The sequence below is a fragment of the Lepidochelys olivacea genome, assembly GCF_965140295.1.
Source record: "Lepidochelys olivacea isolate rLepOli2 genome assembly, chromosome: 4".
Lineage (NCBI taxonomy): Eukaryota > Metazoa > Chordata > Testudines > Cheloniidae > Lepidochelys > Lepidochelys olivacea.
In genome coordinates, this window is record NC_140414.1 from 88943505 (window position 1) to 88964875 (window position 21371).

A 21371-nucleotide genomic window follows, 5' to 3' on the forward strand; every position below is an offset into this window, starting at 1 on the left:
AATGGGAGAGTAAAGTGGTAGTTATGTTGGGTAATTGACAAGAAAAATAGACTAGGCAGCAAGTACATTCGGTAGCTATGGAATTCCTGAACAGTCATGATTTCAACTCCTGCCGGCAGAAACTCTGAAACAAAAATGTGCCTGTTTACTGAGGTAAATCCAGTTAGATATTATTTTAGTGTGGTTTTTTTTTTAATCCCCCAAACTGTGGAGGTTTTGGGTTTTTTGTGTGTGTTTTTTTTTTTAAAAAGGCCATCAAAAGATGTGATCCCTCACCTACTATAAAACCTTAGTTATTTTAGAAAATAATACTGTACCTATTTTTTTTTTTTTTTTTTAAGATTCATAGGCCAGATCTGCACCTGCTGTAAATCAGCATAGCTTCATTTACTTCCAGGAAAGGTCCGACCTGATATCTCTTGTTCTGCAGCCATGTTTTACTATCCCAGTTGAAGGTAAGGCTCCTGGCACTGTCCAGATGTTGTGTGGAGCAACATTCTAAGCAGCACCCGGGAGATAGACAGGTGCTTTGTGGGGACTTGCATGTCAAAAGACAGGCAACTATCCTAGCCTTCAATCATGAAGCAAGGTAGGGCTGCAAAATGGGATGTTCACTTTTATAAAACAAATAAGTAGAATGCTTGAGAAACAAAAAACCCTCTTATGGGTTTACACTGGATAAGCTATCAAAATGTGGACAGCTGTATGTGGGGCAAGAACTACCCTGAAATCATTTCCTTATTCTTCTCTTATTTAGCATGAAATGGCGCAATCGTGTCAATGGTGGCTATAGCATATTTTTAGTGTTTGGACTATTAAATGAACGTATCATTAATGTCTCTGGTTTTTTGAAATGATACCATTTATTTTCAGGGTACATCTTTTCCTTACCTTTGCAAAGACAAACTGCTGTTCTGTGATGACGTGGAGTGACAAAACTCAGCCTGGCTGTGCTGTGGGTTGACATGGAATTCTTGTCTAGTGTCACTTTTTCTTCACAAAATTTCCAAGGACAATCCAGGCCTGCACAAAGCTTGTGGAAAATGTCAAGTATCCGGACACCTAAGATCTCTTCAAGGTCAGCTACAGAGGAGTTTATCTTCTGGAGCAGAATTCTGGTTGGATGTTGAGAACTAATAGATTTCTCAACAAGCAGTAGTACATCGAGGTTTGAAGGAGGATCAGAGGGTTGCAAACTAACAATCTGTATGTCACTTCTTCTCACACCCAAAATATTTCTTAAAGCTCTCTGGAAATTGCGCCAGTAGTCACCAATGAATTCTTCAGGAGCGAGGTTTGCAAAGCGTATAGCAATGCTGTGGTTTAGCAAGTCTTCTGTGATTTGTCTGATGTGCACTGTAATGTCAGCTGCAGTAGTAAATCTTCCATCTGTAACAGTGACATTCAGGAGGTACTGTCCTATGTCTAGCCTTTTGTGTGCTATCAGTTTACCACCTGTGCTAGAGACAGAGAATAAGGATTCCATCTTGGGATCCAAACTGTATGTTAAAGTATCATAAACATCTTGATCTGTTGCATGGATTTTCCCAATGACACCACCTGAATATTCGTCTGAAAAGGCTGTAATAAAGATTTCTAGTGGCAGAATTGCTGGAGGATAGATGCTCTCCTCAATAATTCTAATGTCAATGTAAGTCAAAGATGACAACTGTGGTTTTCCATTATCTGCCACCTATTAGAAAACAGAGAGATAAAGAATGGATTTTTGCTTTGTTTCATCAGCTTTTAACAGAAACATTTACTATACTGTAGAGAGTAAAACACCCTTGCAAGATACTGATTCAGGAACATATATTGTTTTTCTTATAAGAAGATGCCTTATTAAAGTTTCACACATAACACAGTGCTTGAGAGAAAACCTAGTAGCAACAATGTAAATAATTCATAATCAAAATTATAGATTATGTATATAATTATGAAATTATTTATGTATTTCTATTATCTGTGCAATAAAATTTAAACTGATAAAGCAGCAAGGACACTGTTTAATACCGTCACTGCTATTTATTAAAATAGGGAGAAAAGTTGTCAATGTGAAGCTCCAAACACACTATTATACAATACTAGCCACTGATTCATAGTTTTCAGGCAATAATATCACAGCAACTATGAAAAGCTAAAGATCTGAAAAAAAGTTTCAAGTCCTAGTGATTCACTAAGTATCTAAAAAAAATTCAGATAATCAAAGATTAAACAGATACACTGTTTATAAGAGTAGATTTCTTTGCATTTCCAGGTATGTGTTAACAAATAAGAAATGCACAGTAGCTGGTTTCAGACAGCAGATGGCGCTTGAAGTATTCTTGTATTTCAAACATGGAAATATCCTACAAAGCCACAATGATTCACGCAACAAACATCCAAACACACTTCTCCATACAGTCATTGGGAGAACCTCAGTTAAAACAAATCCAAATTGTGAAATGCCAAACATTACATTAAATTGAAAAGGCAGAAAGTTATGTTTAATTATATTGTGTTTCATGATTTGTCATGGTGATGAAGAAAAACATCCTGTGATGATATTTGCTTCAAATAACTATAATAATTATCTTCAACAGTATCAGACTGTCTAGCTGCAACAAAATCCAAAGATTTTTTTAAACATGATGCCGGCGAACCTACAACCCATTCTAGCACAAGGACACATATTGTGATACAAAGAGAGGAAAAATAGAGTGAGATAATCTCCTCCCCTCCTTTCCCTTCCATTTTTCTCTTCCTTCCCTTCTCAGTTCTTCTCTTTGCATTACCTCTCTGGAGCAGAGTTCTGTCACAGACAGCAAATGTGAGCATTGTAACTCTAATAGCACACACAATACAGAGTGGCACAGGAAAATCCTATGTTGTAGTAAAAAGCATCCCTACAGTTATTGTATTACTGCTAGAGAGGGTTAGTGCTCTTGGAGACAGGCACAGGAAAATCATTTTATATTTTCATACAGAAACAGAAACCCAAACTTATGAAAATCTGAACATAAGATTATAAAAAGGTTTTACACGTATGCAATAATTTACCATTTTAATATAGTATAATTATTTTAGAAAGATGGGCTTATGTCTGGAAAGCTGACTTTTAGTAACCCATATGTTTACAGAAGGAGACAGGACTCAAGCACATGTTATGTTTGGTTTTGCCTAGATTTCTGACTGGTTGTTCTAAAACAAAGGGCAGAATTCAGATCTGGGGGATAGGTAAAAATGGAGAAAAGAGAGAGAATAAAAAAGAACAAAGGGGCATGTAGAAAAAAAGTAGTAAGAAGAATTAACTAATGTGGCTATATTTAAAATAAATATATTGATAGTATTTTAAATGGAGCTGGTTAGGAATTTTGTGCCACAACATTTTTGCCAGAAACTTCTTGTGGAAACGTATCAGTTCAGACAGTGCTTTAATCAGGAAGGTTTCTCAGGTCCAGGATGGAAATTTTTGTGCAAATCAGAGATACACACCTCAAAAAAGCCTACCTCAAAACCCTGCTCTGCCTGGTGCCCTAGCCACGAGGCTATAGGATAGTCTTTCCCTCGCTAAGTTAGAGTACGCACTTGGGATGTGGGAGATTCAGGATGAAGTCCTTGGTCTGACTCAAGACTCAGGTACAGCAGGTCCCCGGTATACATTGGGGTTGTGTTCTTGAAAAGGGCAACAGATACCAAAACGACGTATACTGGGGACCCGCTGTTACAGCAGCGGAGTAGGCAGGAGGGGACATTTGGGTGGGCGGGCAATGATGGGGTGCGGCGCGGAGGGGTAGGAGTGAGCTGGCCGCCTCTCCACCTGGTCTTGTGGGGGAGGAGGCATGGATAGATGCTCGGCCCAGGGGCTCCTAGAAAATTGGGGGCCCCCAGAAAAACATCAATTGTCAGAGGCTATTGGGGGACAGACTGACACAGAGAATAGCTCTACAGAGGCATCTGAAGGAGCTCTATCTTTCTCTCGATCCAGGGAATCTGTAAGCCTTAGGTAATGCAGGAATGTATAGAGACTGTTTTTAAGATCTGTGTTCCTCAAATGCTTTTCTTACCCCGACCACCTCCTCCCTACATCCCAAGTCTTGGGCTGCATTCAAATGAAGATTCTGTCTATACTGGTTCTTATACTGGTGCCCATTATCATAGCATCTGTGTATGACACTCAAAAGTAAACCACAGCTCTCTCTTTTCTCTTCCTGCTTAGGATAAGTATGGTATGGTTGTTATCTCAATATGGACTGAATCAGCATACACAGAAGAGTGGACAGGACTTCTCCAGGCCCCTGCATTAAGAAGTAGGAGGTACAGCTTATCTGAATTTTTTGATGAAGCATTATTTTGTCTGAAAATGCCAATTCGTCAGACAAACTTTCTGTGGGAAAAGGCTGCTTTCAACAGGGTTTCTGAGGATGGAATTCCTGTTCAAAACCAGAGAGAAAGACACTCACCGCAGAGTAGCCTGGCAGCCGAGCGGTTAGGGAAGTGGGAGACCCTGGTACAAGTCCCTACTCTGACTGGTTCAGAGGTCTCCCACATCCCAGGAGACTTCCCTAACCACTTGGCCGAATACCTATTCTTGGGTGCCTCTCTGTTCATGGAAAAAATGGGAAAGGTTGCAGTTTCATCCCATTGTGGAAAAGGAAAATGTTGGAAATCTCAATTTATTTTTGCAGAATGGGAAAACAGTTTCCACATCCAGCTTTAGTGGAAAGCAAAGCTCTGTTTTCTCATGCATGTTAAATATTAGTTACAGGAATAATCTGGAGCTTTGGGGAGAGAAATTGTTATTGGCTTTTAAAGAATGTGTAGGAACAGAGCAGAAGATTTCTCCCAAAACAAGAAGTCTAGAAATGTCTGAGTCAAATGAAATAAGTCCTGAAAACTTGTAAAATTTTGGGAAAATTTTTTTAGCCCTAGGATCTTAATTCCTCCGTTCATAGTTATCTTATTTATCAAATTATAGCTGAATTAAATAACATCTGATAAGACAATGAAGAGTCGTCTGATCTTTTCTTATGGCACAGTCATCTAACAGATATAAAAACGTATCTGGGAAAACTAAGCTATCAAAGAAAGTGAGATTTATTGAGTTAGATCATCTTCCCTTTATTGTAGATTGCTTTGATAGCAGCCTGTTGGGTTAGAGATTAAGCCAAAGTATAAAAAACATCTGGCACTTGAAAAAGTTACAATATCAGAGCCAGATCTTCAGCTGTTGTAAAATCTGTGCAGTTCCATTGACTTAAAGAGAATCAATGAAATATGCTGATTTACATCAGATGAGAATCTAATCCATTGTGTGGAAACACTGTTACAATACAACATGTAAATTAGTATCTGATGTGTATCATAAGAACCAAAACTGTATTGCTATTGTACTTATATAGAGCCATGTGAAAAGAAGATTGTGCTATATAAAAGTGTTTTTTAATTCATTACGTAATATTTCAGCGCTGCAATGCTGTGAAGCCTTTATTAACCCCTGTTATGAGCATGTGAGCATTCTCTAGCTTATTCCTCCAGGTTTCAGTTGGAAGCCACAATAGGAAGAAGGATGCAACAAGACAATGCCCTCTATTACCACCAGTAGATGGTCTCAGGAACAGCACTACAGATCTAGGGCAGGGGTTCTCTACCTTTTTCTTTCTGAGGCCCCCCAACATGCTATAAAAACTCAACAAACCACCTGTGCCACAACAACTGATGATCTGCATACAAAAGCCAGGGCTGGCATTAGGGGGTAGCAAGCAGGGCAACTGCCTGGGGCTCTGTGCCACAGAGGCCCCCCACGAAGCTAAGATGCTCAGGCTTCAGCCCAAGGTGGCAGGACTCAGGGCCCCCAGCTTCAGATCGGGCTTCAGCTTTCTGCCCTGGGCCCCAGCAAGTCTAACACTAGCCCTGCTTGGTGGCTCTCCTGAAACCTGCTTGAGGCCCCCCCACAGGGGGCCACAGACCCCTGGTTGAGAACCACTGATCTAGAGTATGGCTGTTTTCATGTGCAGTAAAATGCCTGATAAGAAATGAAGAAGAGGGACAGAATTCTGAAAAATAGACACAAAACAAAGGGGTGAACAAACACCCTAGGACAAATGTTCACCCTATTTACTCTTCACATATGCCTTAATCCTCCAATGAAATCCACAAAGACAGACCCCGGACCTGCTTGGAGTCCTGCTGATGGGGTTTGCCTGTGGAGTCAATGGGGTTTGCCTGTGGAGATCTCATTGCAAGAATCACTACTTGGGATATATGGGTCATGTCACCAATATGCAAATGGCTATCCTCCAACCGCAGGGAAAAAGTGAACTGGGTAATTAAACTGGTTAAAAATGCAAACTGGCTAGAGATAAGCCTCTCATACCTTAACATGGAGAAAATAATGATCCTTCACTTTGCGTTTCAGTGCAACAGATGTGGTAAGCACTCCTTGGTGGTTAATCTCAAAAGCGTTCTCTTCATTTCCACTCAGCATGGTGAAGATGAAAGGTGGACCATTATGGGAAGAATCCTTATCTGTCACTGTAAGCTGGAGCACACTAAATCCAACAGGCTTATTTTCCTATAAACATATACGAACATTACATCACACAGATTCATTATAATAATGTAATTAGCGAGATACTCTGATTTGGATTTCCTTTCCACAACAGAAAAAAGTCAATTGGTATCACAGTAGTGTCAAACAACAGTTGTTTTTTCTACTTCCTGGAAATTTTTCCAGTTCTTCTGGCTTATTGTGTTAAAAAATGTCTTGGCCTTGAAACAGGGCTGGCTCTAGGATTTTTGCCACCCCAAGAAAAAAATTTTTTGGCTGCCCCCGCTTTTTTTATGGAGAACTTTGAGCACCTAACTATTTTTATTTTCATATGCAAGGACAAAGGCATAAACCACAACAGGCAAACAGACAAGTTAGCTATGATCAGTCATCAACATGAGTGAAATATGGTTCAGGGTTTCCCTAAGTCAGGAATACTTGCTTATTTAATCTCTTTTCCAGTGCCATTATGTTCTGCCCAATTCAAATTTGTGTCATGCCCCTGGCATACATATGAAGGGCATACCCAATGAAAAAAAGTTTCTTATTTTCAGAGAGTTACTTTAATATCATGTTATTTTGTTATATTTTATTCTGAGTATTCCTGCTACCTCTATCTCCTTGTTTCAAAACTTAAATCCTCAAAACATCAGTTCACATCTACCATCTGTACCCTGTGAGATGTGAATGACATTTCCTTTACAGCTGCTCAGCCTCATCTCTTAATCAGCCAAAGAGGGCTATGGAGCTACATGAATTAAATAATGGTCTATGTGCAGGAGTACAGAACACCTACTTTACAACAGAGCAGCCAAAATATAGTTTTCTAAGCATAATCTCTATCCGTGATTAGCAAAATAGGTCAATTTGTAATGTATGTATTTTTAAGCTGTACTGTATATGTATGTTGAATGTTGTACAGTGTAACCCAAAATAAAAATAGAATAACGTACATGTTAAAAGTGACACAGCCTATGAATGAAGTATTTCTCTGCAACTTTTGTAATAAGGCTGCACAATATGGTGCTGATTTTACAACACTTATTTACACTGATAAGCACTTAGGTAAACAGTCCCATTTATATTAATTCAGCCTTAAATAATAAAAAATATATTTTTTTTCTGTTGCAAAAATTTTCAAGTCACAGATTAAATCCAAAAACTGTACTTAGATTGATTGTCATAAAATCTATAGTGCTATGTTTAGATGTGCTAGATTACCTGGATGATAACACTATAGTTCCCCTTTGAGAATACTGGAGGATTGTCATTTACATCTGATACATCAATGTTTACAGTAGTTGTGTTGACTCTGGATGGATTTCCATTATCTGAAGCTTGAACTGTCAAGGTGTATCCTGAAATCTTAAAAAAAAAAAAAAAAAAAAAATCCACACATTCATTAAAAGAAAGAAAAAAGTGACAAACTGAAGAATTTTTATTAAGTGAGAAAAATATTTGAACCCACATAATACACTGGTACTTCAGACCAAGAACAAAGCTCTAATATATATCAAATACTACAATTAATAAAAGACCCTCTTCCAATCTGAATAAAACAAACACAAACTAATGCCATAAACAGATGGCGTCACTTCTTTAAAGTGTCCGTATTGAAAAAATTACATTTACCTATATTTTAAAACACCTGAAGTCATCAGAATTTACATAAATATCACCTCGGAAAATAGCAGTGTAAATTACCTGTATTTTAATCGTACCAACTGAATTAAAAAAAAAAAAAGTATAAAACTTACTTACCTCTTCTCGGTCTAGAAGTTTAGTCACTTTTATTTCACCGTTGGTATGGTCAATTGTAAAAGGACTCCCCTGATTGCCATCTATAATTGAGTAGTGAATGTGACTGTTTGAAGGTCCATCAGCATCATCTGCCATAACCTAGAGGACGTCATATTTTCATTTAAAACTCATCTAGGTAGATACTGATGCTCTTTCAATAAATTCATTCTAATGGAAAGCACAGCTGTTTCAAGTCTAGCATATAACAGAGTTATCAAGGCAAAAACTCCAATATTTGGATTTTACGGAAATCAGCTAAATTAATTTCCCTGGAATCTCTCTGAAAATGAAATCATAATTCACATAAATGGACTAGAACTAGTACAAAATATTCTGCACTTTCCCTATATGTTTTATATTCCCAGTTGTGAAAGATTTCTTAAAAGGTTAACAATTTACTACATAGCAAATCGGTATCCATTCATTTGTGGCCACCTTTAAATTAATATTTATTTCTCCAAGAGAGAAACTATGATTGGCACAACTGAATAAAACAGACGAAAAACAAAACCAAAACCACATGATAATACGTACCGTAATGACCGATTGTTCAAGCATGGCATCCTCACTTATTACTGCTGTGTAGGTGTCTTGGCTGAACACTGGAGTGTTATCATTGATATCAGTTACATTGATATTCACTGTTACAACATCACTTAGTGAAGGTGTGCCTCCATCTGTGGCTTCCACTGTCAAGTAATACTCATGGGAACTTTCATAATCCAGGCTTTCAATAATAAAAATGGCTCCTACAAAGAAAAATCACATACTTTCATACTTTGATATTACTGTACTATTACATACTATTGCTTTTCAGTTTGTTTTAATTCATTTCCAAACAGCCCAATGACCTGATTAATCCCTGTGTTAAGACAGTGTAAAATGGGAGATACACAGCAATGAAATGCTAGAATCTCCTTCCTTAGAGGTTTTTAAGGTCAGGCTTGACAGAGCTCTGGCTGGGATGATTTAGTTGGGGATTGGTCCTGCTTTGAGCAGGGGGTTGGACTAGATGACCTCCTGAGGTCCCTTCCAACCCTGATATTCTATGATTCTATGAAATCAAACCCTAAACATTTAGAAGCTACTGCTGCTGGAGCGAAAAACTGTCTCGGATCCAACTCACTTTCTAGGAAAACAAGAGTCAGAAAAAACATGTCCTGTTTTCATTTTCCATCAAAATAAATAAAATATGAGAAATAACCTTTGATTTCATTTAAACAGAAACCAGCTTTGATGTCAAAAATACAAGAGTATTATGTCAAGTGTGTAGTACGGAGTGGGAGCAATAGAACTGCCTGGGCTATACACAGGTTTTGTAGCAGTAGAAGGATTTTGGTTAGGAGTCTGTTTTTTTTTTTTTTTTAAACCAAAATGGTACCACACTGTTATACCAGACACAGTTATATTTACATGAAGGTGCCTAATTCCAGTATAGTTTGTTTCTCTTCCCATATGAGAATAAGTTATACTGGTATAAGCACTTTTATACCAGTGTAACTACATGTGGGGAGTGGGGAAGGAGTTGTACCATTTTAACAATAACCAAAGTAGTACAACTTGTGTGTGCAAATAAGGCCTTAGGAGAGAGAAACTCTTTCTTGAAAACACCTTTTGCAAAAACGCTACAGAATATACAGGACTTATGCTGTAAGGAGAACTGAGGTATAAGTTACTCTTTACTAAAGTAGTAGAACTGGACACAATTTTCAAAAGCAACTAATGACAGGTTTCAGAGTAACAGCCGTGTTAGTCTGTCTTTGCAAAAAGAAAAGGAGGACTTGTGGCACCTTAGAGACTAACCAATTTATTTGAGCATGAGCTTTCGTGAGCTACAGCTCACTTCATCGGATGCATACCGTGGAAACTGCAGATGCATGGTATGCATCCGATGAAGTGAGCTGTAGCTCACGAAAGCTCATGCTCAAATAAATTGGTTAGTCTCTAAGGTGCCACAAGTACTCCCTTTCTAAAAGCAACTAGGTGACTTAGTTCCGCAGTCCCATTGACTTTCAGTCCTTAAATCCTTCATCTTTAGGCTGGATACATTGATGGGTAACATAGTTCTATCTTTCCCTAATGCCATACCAACTCTTTTAAAATTTTCATCTTTGAGGACCAATGATCAATTTTCCTTGTCGGTTTAATCTCAGGTCTTTCTTTGACAAAACCTCATTTAGATTATACATAATGGCTTTTATGAACAGACTGTTACCTGTCATTATAGTAGTTGTTTTTGTTTGTGTTCTTTTATTTTTGGCATCGTGGAGAACACACCAGTTAGGAAACTTCTACTCTACTTTGTAGACTAAGTAAGGGTATCCTAAATAGCAGCTATCAAAAACATTACATACAGTTAATTTTTCATATATTACACTCCTTTCCAAGACTATTTTTAAACGAATGAACATTTCAGCAGACACTAACAAAACACATCAGGCTAAGATATCACTGACTTTACAGGACATATGTTTTAAGTCTATCTGCTTGGCTTATCAGTTGCATGATGTGTAATAACACTGCTTGGTGAAAATGATACAGCTAAATATACATTAACACACATGCTTCTGTTAATTCACCCTTATGTTCTGTTACCTGTTGCTGAATCAATACTGAATTTTCCATGTTCATTTCCACTGACTATTGAATAGGTGATCTCAGCATTGGCTTCAATGTCCCTGCTAGCAGCATAAATCTGAAGAACTTCTGTTCCAATTAAAGTGTCCTCTGATACAGTGGCACTGTACTCTCTATATTCAAATACAGGTGGATTGTCATTTATATCCAAAACAGAAACCACAAGACTACCAATAGAGGACAGCCTTCTAGGTAAACCCTGATCTAAAGCTTTTAAAGTCAGAGTGTACACTGCCTGCAACTCCCGATCCAAAGGCTTCTCCAACTGAACAATTCCAGAGAATTCATCAATAGAGAACTGCCCATCAGCAGAGTTCACTAGTGAGTAGCGAATTTTATGGTTCATCCCTGCATTTAAAAACAGAAAAGCTTTTTATGGAACATGAAATGACAGCTAAAATGCATAGCTATAGTGATTAATCTAGATTACACTTTTTTCATGTGTATTCTTAACACTGACATGCACATTAAAGCAAATTTATATAACTACAGTGGCTACAGTCAAGAGTAGAAGCTACTCATATGGTATAAACTATATCATAAGCTATAGATTTGTAACTTCTACTCCAGAAAGACTGAAGTAGCTATCTGTTTTATTCACAGTCTCTGTTAATATGAAAATATCGGGTAGTAATAGAAATTTAATTAGAACTTCAAAATGTTAATTTCTGCTTTAGAGGGTGAAATCCTTTAAAAATATTATATTATACACACACACACACACAGGCCAGGTTGCATCAAATAACTAGGCTCTAATCCAGTAAGTTTATTTAAGAATCAAGTACACAAGATGAACGACATTCTCTGGCAAGAGTTCTGTATTAAAATAACAACATAGCATTTTGTGCCATTCAGTTCGCTTATGAGCCCCAGAGACTGGCAAAGTATGAAACTGGCTCTCTGCTGCTACCTTCTATTATGCAATTTAACTTTATCATTATAAATAATGTTTTTCTTAGCACTGAGGCAATACCAAATATTACAACTTGACTATCAAGACCTGACACGTATGGGACAGTGTTGTGCCTTCAAACACAGAAATCATATGCTTCTGTAATTCTCCTGTTGAGTTTATAAGCACAAAGCGTAACTCTAAGTTAGTTTTAATGTCAAATTCAGGCCATATTCACACAGCACTTTATAGCTAAACAATGATGAACTACTTATCTCAATACCACTGCATATCATATAACAGTACAATACTGTATGATACTGTCATGATCTATTTGACTGAGGGTCATTTTTTAAAAATGTCACTTCTGTTAGACACTCCCTCGAGCACAGAGAGCCTGAAAATAAGGACTAAGCCAACGAACTTACAACATTGTAAAATTAGTGTACTTGAGAGGAGACTCGGGCCCACACTTTTCACTCCCCTCCATATTTTGCACACAATTAGTTACAAATAGAGCTGGCTGGGAATTTTTTGATGACACAGTTTGTCAGAAAATACAGATTCATCGAAACCTGATATTTCTCAGGACTAGGATGGAAATTCTCATCAAACCAGACAGAGGGAGAAACCCACCCTAGAACAGCCATCAGCCTGGTGCTTAGGGTACTCACCTGAATGTTGGAGACCCAGATTCAAGGCCCTTCTGAATCAGGCATAACAAGGACTTAAACGAGGGTCTCCCACTTGCCAGCTGAGTACCTTAACCACTGGGCTACTGGCTATTCTGTGGTGGGTGAGCCTCCCTCTTCCTCTGTTTTTTTCACAAAAAAAATCCAGAAGATTTTGGTTTCATCCCGATGTGTAATGGGAAAAATGTTTGAAGTTTCAAATTTTTTTCAAGTGTGAAAACTATATCCTGCACAGCACTAGATACAGGCACAAGTACACACTTTCAAAGCTACTAAGATGAAAATTGTATTGAATTTACTAGACCTAAACATACCATTTAGCGACCTGATCCTGAGAGGTACTGAGTTCCTACAAGTTCCACTGAAAGACACATCTACATCTCCACTAGCTAATGATTACTATAATTAGTAAATATAGTTAAGTAACATGTACCTGCATCCACATCTGTAGCCTGCACTCTTGTCAACAGTGTTTTAGGCTCAGTGTTTTCAAACACTGTAATGGAGTAAGGATCAGCTGTAAACTCTGGGGCATTATCATTCACATCTTCTAGAGTGAGAATAACATTAGCCTTGCAGAATCTTCCTCCTCCATCTATGGCTTTGACTAAAAGATTATAAACTGCTTGCTGCTCACGATCAAGTGGTGCTAATGTGGTCAGTTCACCTATAAACAGAACAACAGGTGTAAAATAAATGGACTTACTTGAGTCCCCAGAATTAAGCATTCCAAAATGATTTGTACCATGATGTTTTTATAAAATCTTTCTTCTTTTTTACTTACAGAAGCTAAATAACCATTTTCCTTTTGAGGATAATTTTGTCAATGGCTGAGACAACAGCTGCACTACACTAATGAGCCCCATATTGGGCAAAACACGTCAATGGCTGTCTGTTCAGCTTATAAACATTAAACACTGAAACCTTTTGCTTTCTAAAAAATTCCTCTAAAATTGCAATTGACCAAATATGTAGCACGCAAAACACAGAACATATACATCTATGCATACACATACATGGTGCATTATTTGAAAACAAACATTTTAAATAAAAGAAACGTTTGCATCCTTGCTTTAATGAAATGCAAAGTTAGAAGAAAATGTATGACATGTTATCCCTGGAGTGAGGAAAGGAAGAGATGGTCATGTGAAGGTTACAAATGGTTTGGAGTAAGGGAAGGCTTCATTATGTACTAAAAACAAAAATGAGAGTTTTTGCCAGTGATTTGGTAGGGGAGACCTCCCCTTTGCCCAAACACCTAGGAAATCCACAAGCTCCTCTCTCAGGCCATTAAGTTGCAATCCTTGCATGGGGAACCTACCCTTGGCTCTGTCCCTATGGCTCCACCATTTACTTTGCTTTATTTTTGTCACCCTTTACTTCTGCACCCTGCATTGCATTGGACTGGAGAGTGGGATGCTTAGGCCCTCAAAGTGGTCCAGCTTGACCTAACTCTTGCTTAAGTAGCTCTGAGTGGCATGGAAACCAACCAATAAGAGTGTGACGGAGTGCAGACCACTCACTTAATGCTTCCAAGCAAGCCTGGGGTGGTTCTGGTTCACTCATCCTATTTAATTCCCTGCCACTAGCTGCAAAGCTTTGAGAACACTGGACCTCCCTTTTGCACTATTTTCTATGTGTACAGCAAGATTTAAATCCAGCCAGAGGGTTGGCCACCAGAATCTGACTGAAATGAAACTTGCTATTTTTCAGGTCAAAAGCTATGGTTAGTAACCAATACATTAAATATGAAAAAGAACAATATTTAAGGTATCCTTTTATTCTGAACTTCTTTGGCATGAAGTCTGATAGCAATTAAAGAAACATGACTTTTGGCTTCAAGGTGTTTTATATTTTTCAAGAACATAAGAATGACCATACTGTGTCAGACCGATAGCCCATCTAGACCAGTATCCTGTCTTCCAACATTGGCCAGTAGCAGATGCTTTAGAGGGAATGAACAGAACGGAGAAATTATCGAGTGATCCATCCCCCGTTATTCAGTCCCATATTCTGGCAGTCAGAGGTTTAGAGACACCCAAGGCATAGGGTTGTGCTCCGACCATCTTGATGGACCTATCGTCCATGAATGTATCAAATTTTTTTTTTAAAACTCATTTATATCCTCGGCCTTCACAAAATCTCCTGGCTATCCACAAGTTAATTGTGTGTTCATTTCTTTATTTCTTCTCCAAATACTGAATGTTTACTGCTTTCCTCTAAAACAATTTAACATTGAATTAACATTTTAAAAATAAACATTTGTTTTTGTGCATACATATTGATTTAAGTATCAACATTTACATACATTTTATTTAGTTGTAAATATTTTTTAAAAGGTAGTGTATGCAACTTTATATGTAATATTATATATTCTGAATTTTACCTGTGTCTGGACTGAGCTTGAATTTTTCTGCTCCAGTGCCATGCAGTGTATAAGTAATTTCTGCATTGGAACGAATATCTGCATCTGTAGCAGAGACTTGCATGATCAGTTTGCCAGGAGGGGCATCCTCTGGAACAGTATCAGTGTATAAAGCCTAAAAAGTTTTAAAGAAAGATTAAAATGCATTAGAGAAGCAATGCTTAATTGGGGAGGGAAAAGAGGACAAGGACAGATGAAATTATCTGCTTGACATTAGAGGATTCTGGAACATGTGAAGTGAACCAGAGGCTGAAACATCTGAAAATGATAAAGACGTGATTTTCTAATTAATTGCCTCACCATTAATAAATTGTTCAGTGAAGTAATTATTTATTACTGACATTCACAAACTCAAGGATTCTGAGTGCCAAGGCACAGCCAAGAGCTTCAAACACCTGAACATCTGATTAATTATTTCCTGATATCCACACCCCTACTGTTGTGAATTTCATTCAACTTCCTATCTCGAGCTACTGATAGGTCATATTGCCCAGGTCTGGTCTGACCTTCAAAGAATTGATTCACCCCTTTTATAAAACAGCTTAAGACCTATAGGACTCCAGTTAAAAACAGAGACACAACACATACAGGCTTTAAAGACGTAGGTGAGATCTCATCGGTGAGATGGCAGAAGTAAATTTTTTTTTTAAATCAGAAAATCAAAAGTGGAAAAGGATGGCTCTGTCAGCAGGCTTGGGGACATACATGGATTACAGAATTTTAGGACTTTGACACTGCAATTTCCTTGCCTGTACAACCTTTCCACTCCTATCAAGGATAGCTCCGGCACCACTGAGCACAGCACTCTTTTAATTCCACCTCTATTAGCATGTGCACAGCAGTATCATCCTGCCAAGTGCAGGTACCTGGACTTCTTTGGAGCCACACTTCCTATGGAAATCAGTTAGTATCCACTGCCATGGCAGCAGCATAAAGCATGCTCTCTCCTTGCTTTATCTTTGCAATGCCTGCATTAACATGGGAACTTAAGAACTGAAAATCAATTCACTGTCTTCCAATCCTCCGCATAGTGGCACAGTGAGTTATGAATAGGTTGCTGGGTCAGACCTATGAGTTTTTAAATTATAGTGAAATGTAAAGAGACTGCCCTTATTCAGCAACCTCTTGTCTTAGTGGCCCAAATAATTTCTTCTCCACATTTATTAGAAAGTCACTTCCATAAAAAAAACAATTTTTCTCAGTCTCTTGAGTGGTCACCTAGGATAAAGAGGATTTTACAATGGAAGTGTACATATACTGAAAATGGCTGCCCATGTAAAATTCAAGCCTACCTTTTCACAAACAGGACTGTTGTCATTAGCATCTAGGACTTTAACCTCAACCACAGCTTTTGTTGCAAAGGTCCCATCAGTAGCTGTAATGTTTAGAAGGTAATTGTCCTTTTCTTCCCTATCCAGAGGTTTTCTGACATAGACTTTCCATTCATTCTGCAAGTTTTCAACTGCGAACTGTCCAAAGGGATCACCTCCTAAACAGTCAAAAATGTGTCATTCAAGCAAAAAGAGATAATGGTACTATTTAGGAGAAAAAAAATAATAAAAAAACCCCCCAACAATCACACCTCATGGCTTTCTGTAAAAAAAAAAAATCTTGATTTTTTTTTGGGGGGGGGGGGGGTTAAAGTAGCATTTTAAATCAGGTTTTATATAAATACACATAAAAAGAATTTAAGTGCATTCAGTATTTGCTATTAATGTTGCCATGGTGATTAATGCAGCATTATAGAGGACGACATATTTAAACAATTACACTAAACAGAAAAACATTTTTAAAAAAATCTACTGAAGATTAATTAAAACTATGTTCCATCTATTATTTTATGGATTTTTTTTGCTTTGTTTTTCATTGCACTAATTTATTTCAGTCTAACTATCTCCTCCTGTAAATATAAATATCACAAAGACAAAATGAATGATAACTAAACTATTTTTAAACAAGGTAAGTAAAAAAAGTGATCCATCCTGATGGCTTCTGAAACATTTTAAAAATTCAAAAAAATATCATATATGCCCCATTTCAAATATTTTGTAATCTTTTTAAAGCGGGTTACCTCACTTCATTCTAGTTTTATAACTCAAGTTAATATTAAATGTTTTAAAACATTTACCTGTAACATAATAGGTGACTTGTCTGTTAGATTCTTCTGTATCAGCATCAGTGGTACTTAAGATAGCAACCACACCACCAGGTGGATCGTCTTCACTAACTGTCCCTTTGTATATCTCCGCAGTAAAGCGTGGAGGATTGTCATTCACATCTGTAACAGTAACTTCAACCACTGTCATAGAAGACAACTGAATTTTTTCACCACGATCAGATGCAACCACTGTAATTTTGTACTTATCCCGTTTCTCATGGTCAAGCGCTTTGAGGGTGGTAATCCAACCTGTTTCCATGTTTATGGCAAAAGACTCTGTGATTTCCAGTTCTTGTGATGGATCTAAACTATACGTAACCTGCCCATTCAGTCCTGAATCCAAGTCAGTTGCTTTCACTTGGATGACTCTTGTTCCGCTTGGCATGTTTTCAACAACGAATGCTTCATATGGACTGGACTCCAAAACCGGTTTATTGTCATTTACATCTTTTATCTGAATGCTTATATCTACTGAGGAAAAAACATTATAACCTTCGTTCGTATAATGTGCCAGCACTGCAAACTGATACCACTTAGTTGTCTCATGATCAAGACTCTTCTCAAGTTTCAGTCTCCCATTTTGTCGGTCAATCACAAAGCATTCATCCCTATTGCTTTCAGGAGTGTTCCCTTTAACTAGAGTGTATACTAATGTTTGATTATGTTCTGCGTGTATAACATCAATCTCAGCGCCAATAGGAATGTCCTCGGAAACAGTATAAGAATAAAATGGCTCTGCAAATTGGGGAAGAGTCACTTCTGGTGGGAGTATTCTAATATAGATAGGAACCACTGATTGTTTTTGGGGAGATCCACCATCCCGGGCTTTAACAAAGAAACTCAGAAACTCATTTTCTAAACCAATTAAACTTTCTTTTGTAGTAATTACACCAGACAAAGGATCAATTTCCAAATTCTCGTTGACACTTTCAGACTCTGCTTCAATGGCATATGTAATGTCTGCATTTGTACCCTCATCAGCATCAGATGCCAAAACTTTAGTGATAAATGTTCCTCTTGGAACATTAGATCCAATATTCACTTCATACTCTGTTGCTCGGAATTGAGGGGCATTATCATTATCATCTGTAAGTATCACATTAACATTGCAAAAAGCAACTTTTCCTCCAGCATCCTTGGCCATTAAACTAATAGAAGTTACTTTTTCTGTTTGTGTTTCACGGTCAAGCTTTTCAGAGGTAAATATTTGCCCTCTCTCATTAGTATAAAATCTATCTTTGGCAAAGTCATTTACAATATGATAAGTGATTTGTCCATAAGTCCCAGAATCTTCATCTGTCACTTTAACTTCAGTCACCAAGGTATGCAATGGAGCATTTTCAGCTAGTTCCACTTCATATTCATTCTGACTGAAAACAGGGCTATGCAAATTGGCTCCAGTAACAGTTATCTGTACCTGAGCTGAACTTCTAAAGACCCCATCAGACACAGACACATTAAGATTATAAAGACGCTTCAGAGTCTGTTTGCGTGGGTTTGAGATGGAGATAATGCCAGTTTTGCTATTAATTACAAAATTCATGTGATCATTGCCTGTCAGAATTGAATATTCCAGTTTGTTTACATCTGAACTGTCTGCATCTGAGGCTTTTACACAGGTTACAAAGTGTCCACGGGGAGCCAGTTCACTAATTTTAGCTTCATAAAGCAGTTGGTTAAATAATGGTGGGTTATCATTGAGGTCAGTTATATTGACAGTTACAATGATGTCACCGCTCAGTGGGGGCATTCCACCATCTATGGCCCTTACTAGTAATTGGTGTTGCTGGATCTGTTCATAATCCAAAGTTCTTGCCGTTAGAATGAGCCCACTGCTGCTATCTATGTGGAAATACTCGTGACTCTTGCTATTATTTTCAACCAAGTGATAGGAAATCCTTCTGTTTGTTCCAGAATCAGCATCTGTAGCACTAACTTGTACAACAGATGTTCCAATTACAGATGCCTCAGAAAGGACTGCAGTATAAGATAGCTTTGTAAACAGAGGAGGATTATCATTTATATCTTCCACTATTATATCTACAAACACCTCAGCGTGAGCCCCAGTTAGAGAGTCAGTTGCTCGTATGCTCAGTTTATAGGCAGGATGGGACTCAAAATCCAGAGTGGCAACAACAATTATAACTCCAGTATTGAAGTTGATAGTAAACTGATTGAAAGGATCTCCATCTGTGATACTATAAAACACCTTAAGTCCTTCTGGGCTGTTTGCCTGTACATGGACAACAGGGCTATGCAACTGGATGTTTTCAGGTATCTCTGCACTATAGAAAGGCTTTTCAAAAACTGGCATGGCTTTATTCATAACAGTGATTGGGACTGTAACTTCAGCAGAAAAACTTGGTTCTCCTCCATCTTTTGCCACCACTGTGACAAGATATTCCTTATTTAGCGTGTCTGGTTCGAACTGTCTCTTGAGTGAAATTTCACCAGTGGGCCCAATATGGAAGTGTTCATGATGGTCTTTGAGGTAATAGCGTACCTCTCCATTACTCCCTATATCTTTATCTACTGCTGTAACACGTCGAATAACGTGGCCCACTTCAGTGTCTACTTTAACAGCAGCATAATATGGAAGATTGACAAAAACTGGAGCATTATCATTTACATCTTCTATAGTGACCTTCACCACAACATGTGCAACTACTGATGGTTTATGCTCCTCTGTCACCTCTACCACTATATCAAAAGATTCTTGTTGTTCTCGATCAAATGGTATTCCTGTGGTTGAAAGTACTCCTGAAGTGTAGCTGATTTTAAATCTACTGTCTGGATTTAGAATATGATAAAACAAAGGCTCATTTATTTGATTCCCTACAGCAGTAATGACAGCTATGGTTTTCGCCTCAGTGGAATTCTCTCGCACTACTGCAGAGTAGGAACTCTGTGTGAACTTGAGTTGACTTGCTTTGCTTTCCTTCACACTAATTTTTACAGATGCAGTGCTTGCAAATCTCCCATCAGATGCTCTGACTGTTAATTCATATCTGCTTCTTAACTGAGTTGTATTTTGTACAGTTATAGTTCCAGTCTTAGGATCTATTGAAAATTTGTCTCCAATATTGCCTTCAGTGACAGAATAAATTAGTTGTGAAAAAGCTCCTGAATCAGCATCTGTAGCATTTACGGTAATGACTTTCACTCCTTTATATGTAGGCACCAAAAGGGATGCCTCATACAACTCTTTTGAAAACACAGGAGGACAATCATTGATATCAATTACATAAATAGTCACATTAGCTGCATATTCTGCAAATAAATGTGGTGTCCCCATATCATGTACTTGTACTGAAAACTGGAAAATGTTTGTCTCTTCGTAGTCCAAACTCATAATGGTACGGATGGCACCAGTGCTAGAATCAATGGCAAAATACTTGTGCACAGATGGTTCAACAATTTGATAAACCAGCACAGCATTTGATTCTTGATCAGCATCTGTAGCTCGAATTACTAATGGGATATTCTTGTCAGTTAGAACTACACTGTTAATTGAAGCTGATTCACTGATGATTCCCGTGTATTCTGCCTGCATAAAAACTGGTAAGTTGTCATTCTCATCCCGAATATGCACCAAAACAGTTGTATTAGTCGACAACCCAGCCATGTTGGTTCCCTGAACAGTTAGCGTGTAAAAAGACAAAGTTTCAAAATCAAGTATCTTCTTAGAGATGATGACACCTGAGTTTGGATTGATATCAAAGGCATCACCTACATTACCATCTTTTATCTGATAAACTACAGAAGACTGACTATACGCAGTAACCATTCCAACAAAGCTACCAATGCTGACACCTTCAGTGACTTCTGTAGAATATTCCTTCAGTGTGAATTTTGGTGAGGCATTATCAGAAATTGTGACAAAGATAAGCACTGACGTTACTTCGCTCATTGGAGGATTTCCTTTATCTGTAGCTTTCACCATCAAATTGTACTCTCCTTGGTTACTACAATCTAGTTCTTTTGCAATTCTAATAGTGCCCAAGATTGGATCGATAGTAAAAGAATTTCCAATATTTCCTGCAGAAAAAAAAAAGAAAAGAAACAAAAAGTTAACAATGAAAGAGACAAAGATAAATGTACAAAAATTAAGAGTCTGTGCCCAACTGGCCATAAACTAGAAGAATGAATAAATGTTGAGAACCAAGGGAGGTATTAATGTTTCTTAGTTTTGTTCTAAAACAATTTCTAGTCATCTGGAATTTTCCTATAAAGAATTG

The 21371-nt window shown here is 37.8% G+C and overlaps 1 protein-coding gene across 6 annotated transcripts in view; it reads right to left on the reverse strand.

Annotated features, from left to right (window-relative positions):
- FAT1 (FAT atypical cadherin 1) overlaps window positions 1-21371 on the reverse strand; it is a 148170-nt gene that overhangs the window by 12551 nt on the left and 114248 nt on the right. For all 6 annotated transcript variants that reach the window (XR_014711337.1, XM_084626415.1, XM_084626417.1 and 3 more), the window contains exons 10-19: window positions 17104-21171; window positions 16268-16464; window positions 14937-15090; window positions 12984-13217; window positions 10925-11314; window positions 8864-9078; window positions 8291-8428; window positions 7751-7894; window positions 6356-6553; window positions 892-1693 (exon numbers count right to left, since the gene is read on the reverse strand). Coding sequence is in view for 5 of the 6 variants with exons in the window: in XM_084626415.1 (XP_084482541.1) it covers window positions 892-1693; window positions 6356-6553; window positions 7751-7894; window positions 8291-8428; window positions 8864-9078; window positions 10925-11314; window positions 12984-13217; window positions 14937-15090; window positions 16268-16464; window positions 17104-21171 (6540 nt within the window). In the remaining variant the exon portion in view is untranslated. The remainder of the gene's footprint in view (window positions 1-891; window positions 1694-6355; window positions 6554-7750; window positions 7895-8290; window positions 8429-8863; window positions 9079-10924; window positions 11315-12983; window positions 13218-14936; window positions 15091-16267; window positions 16465-17103; window positions 21172-21371) is intronic.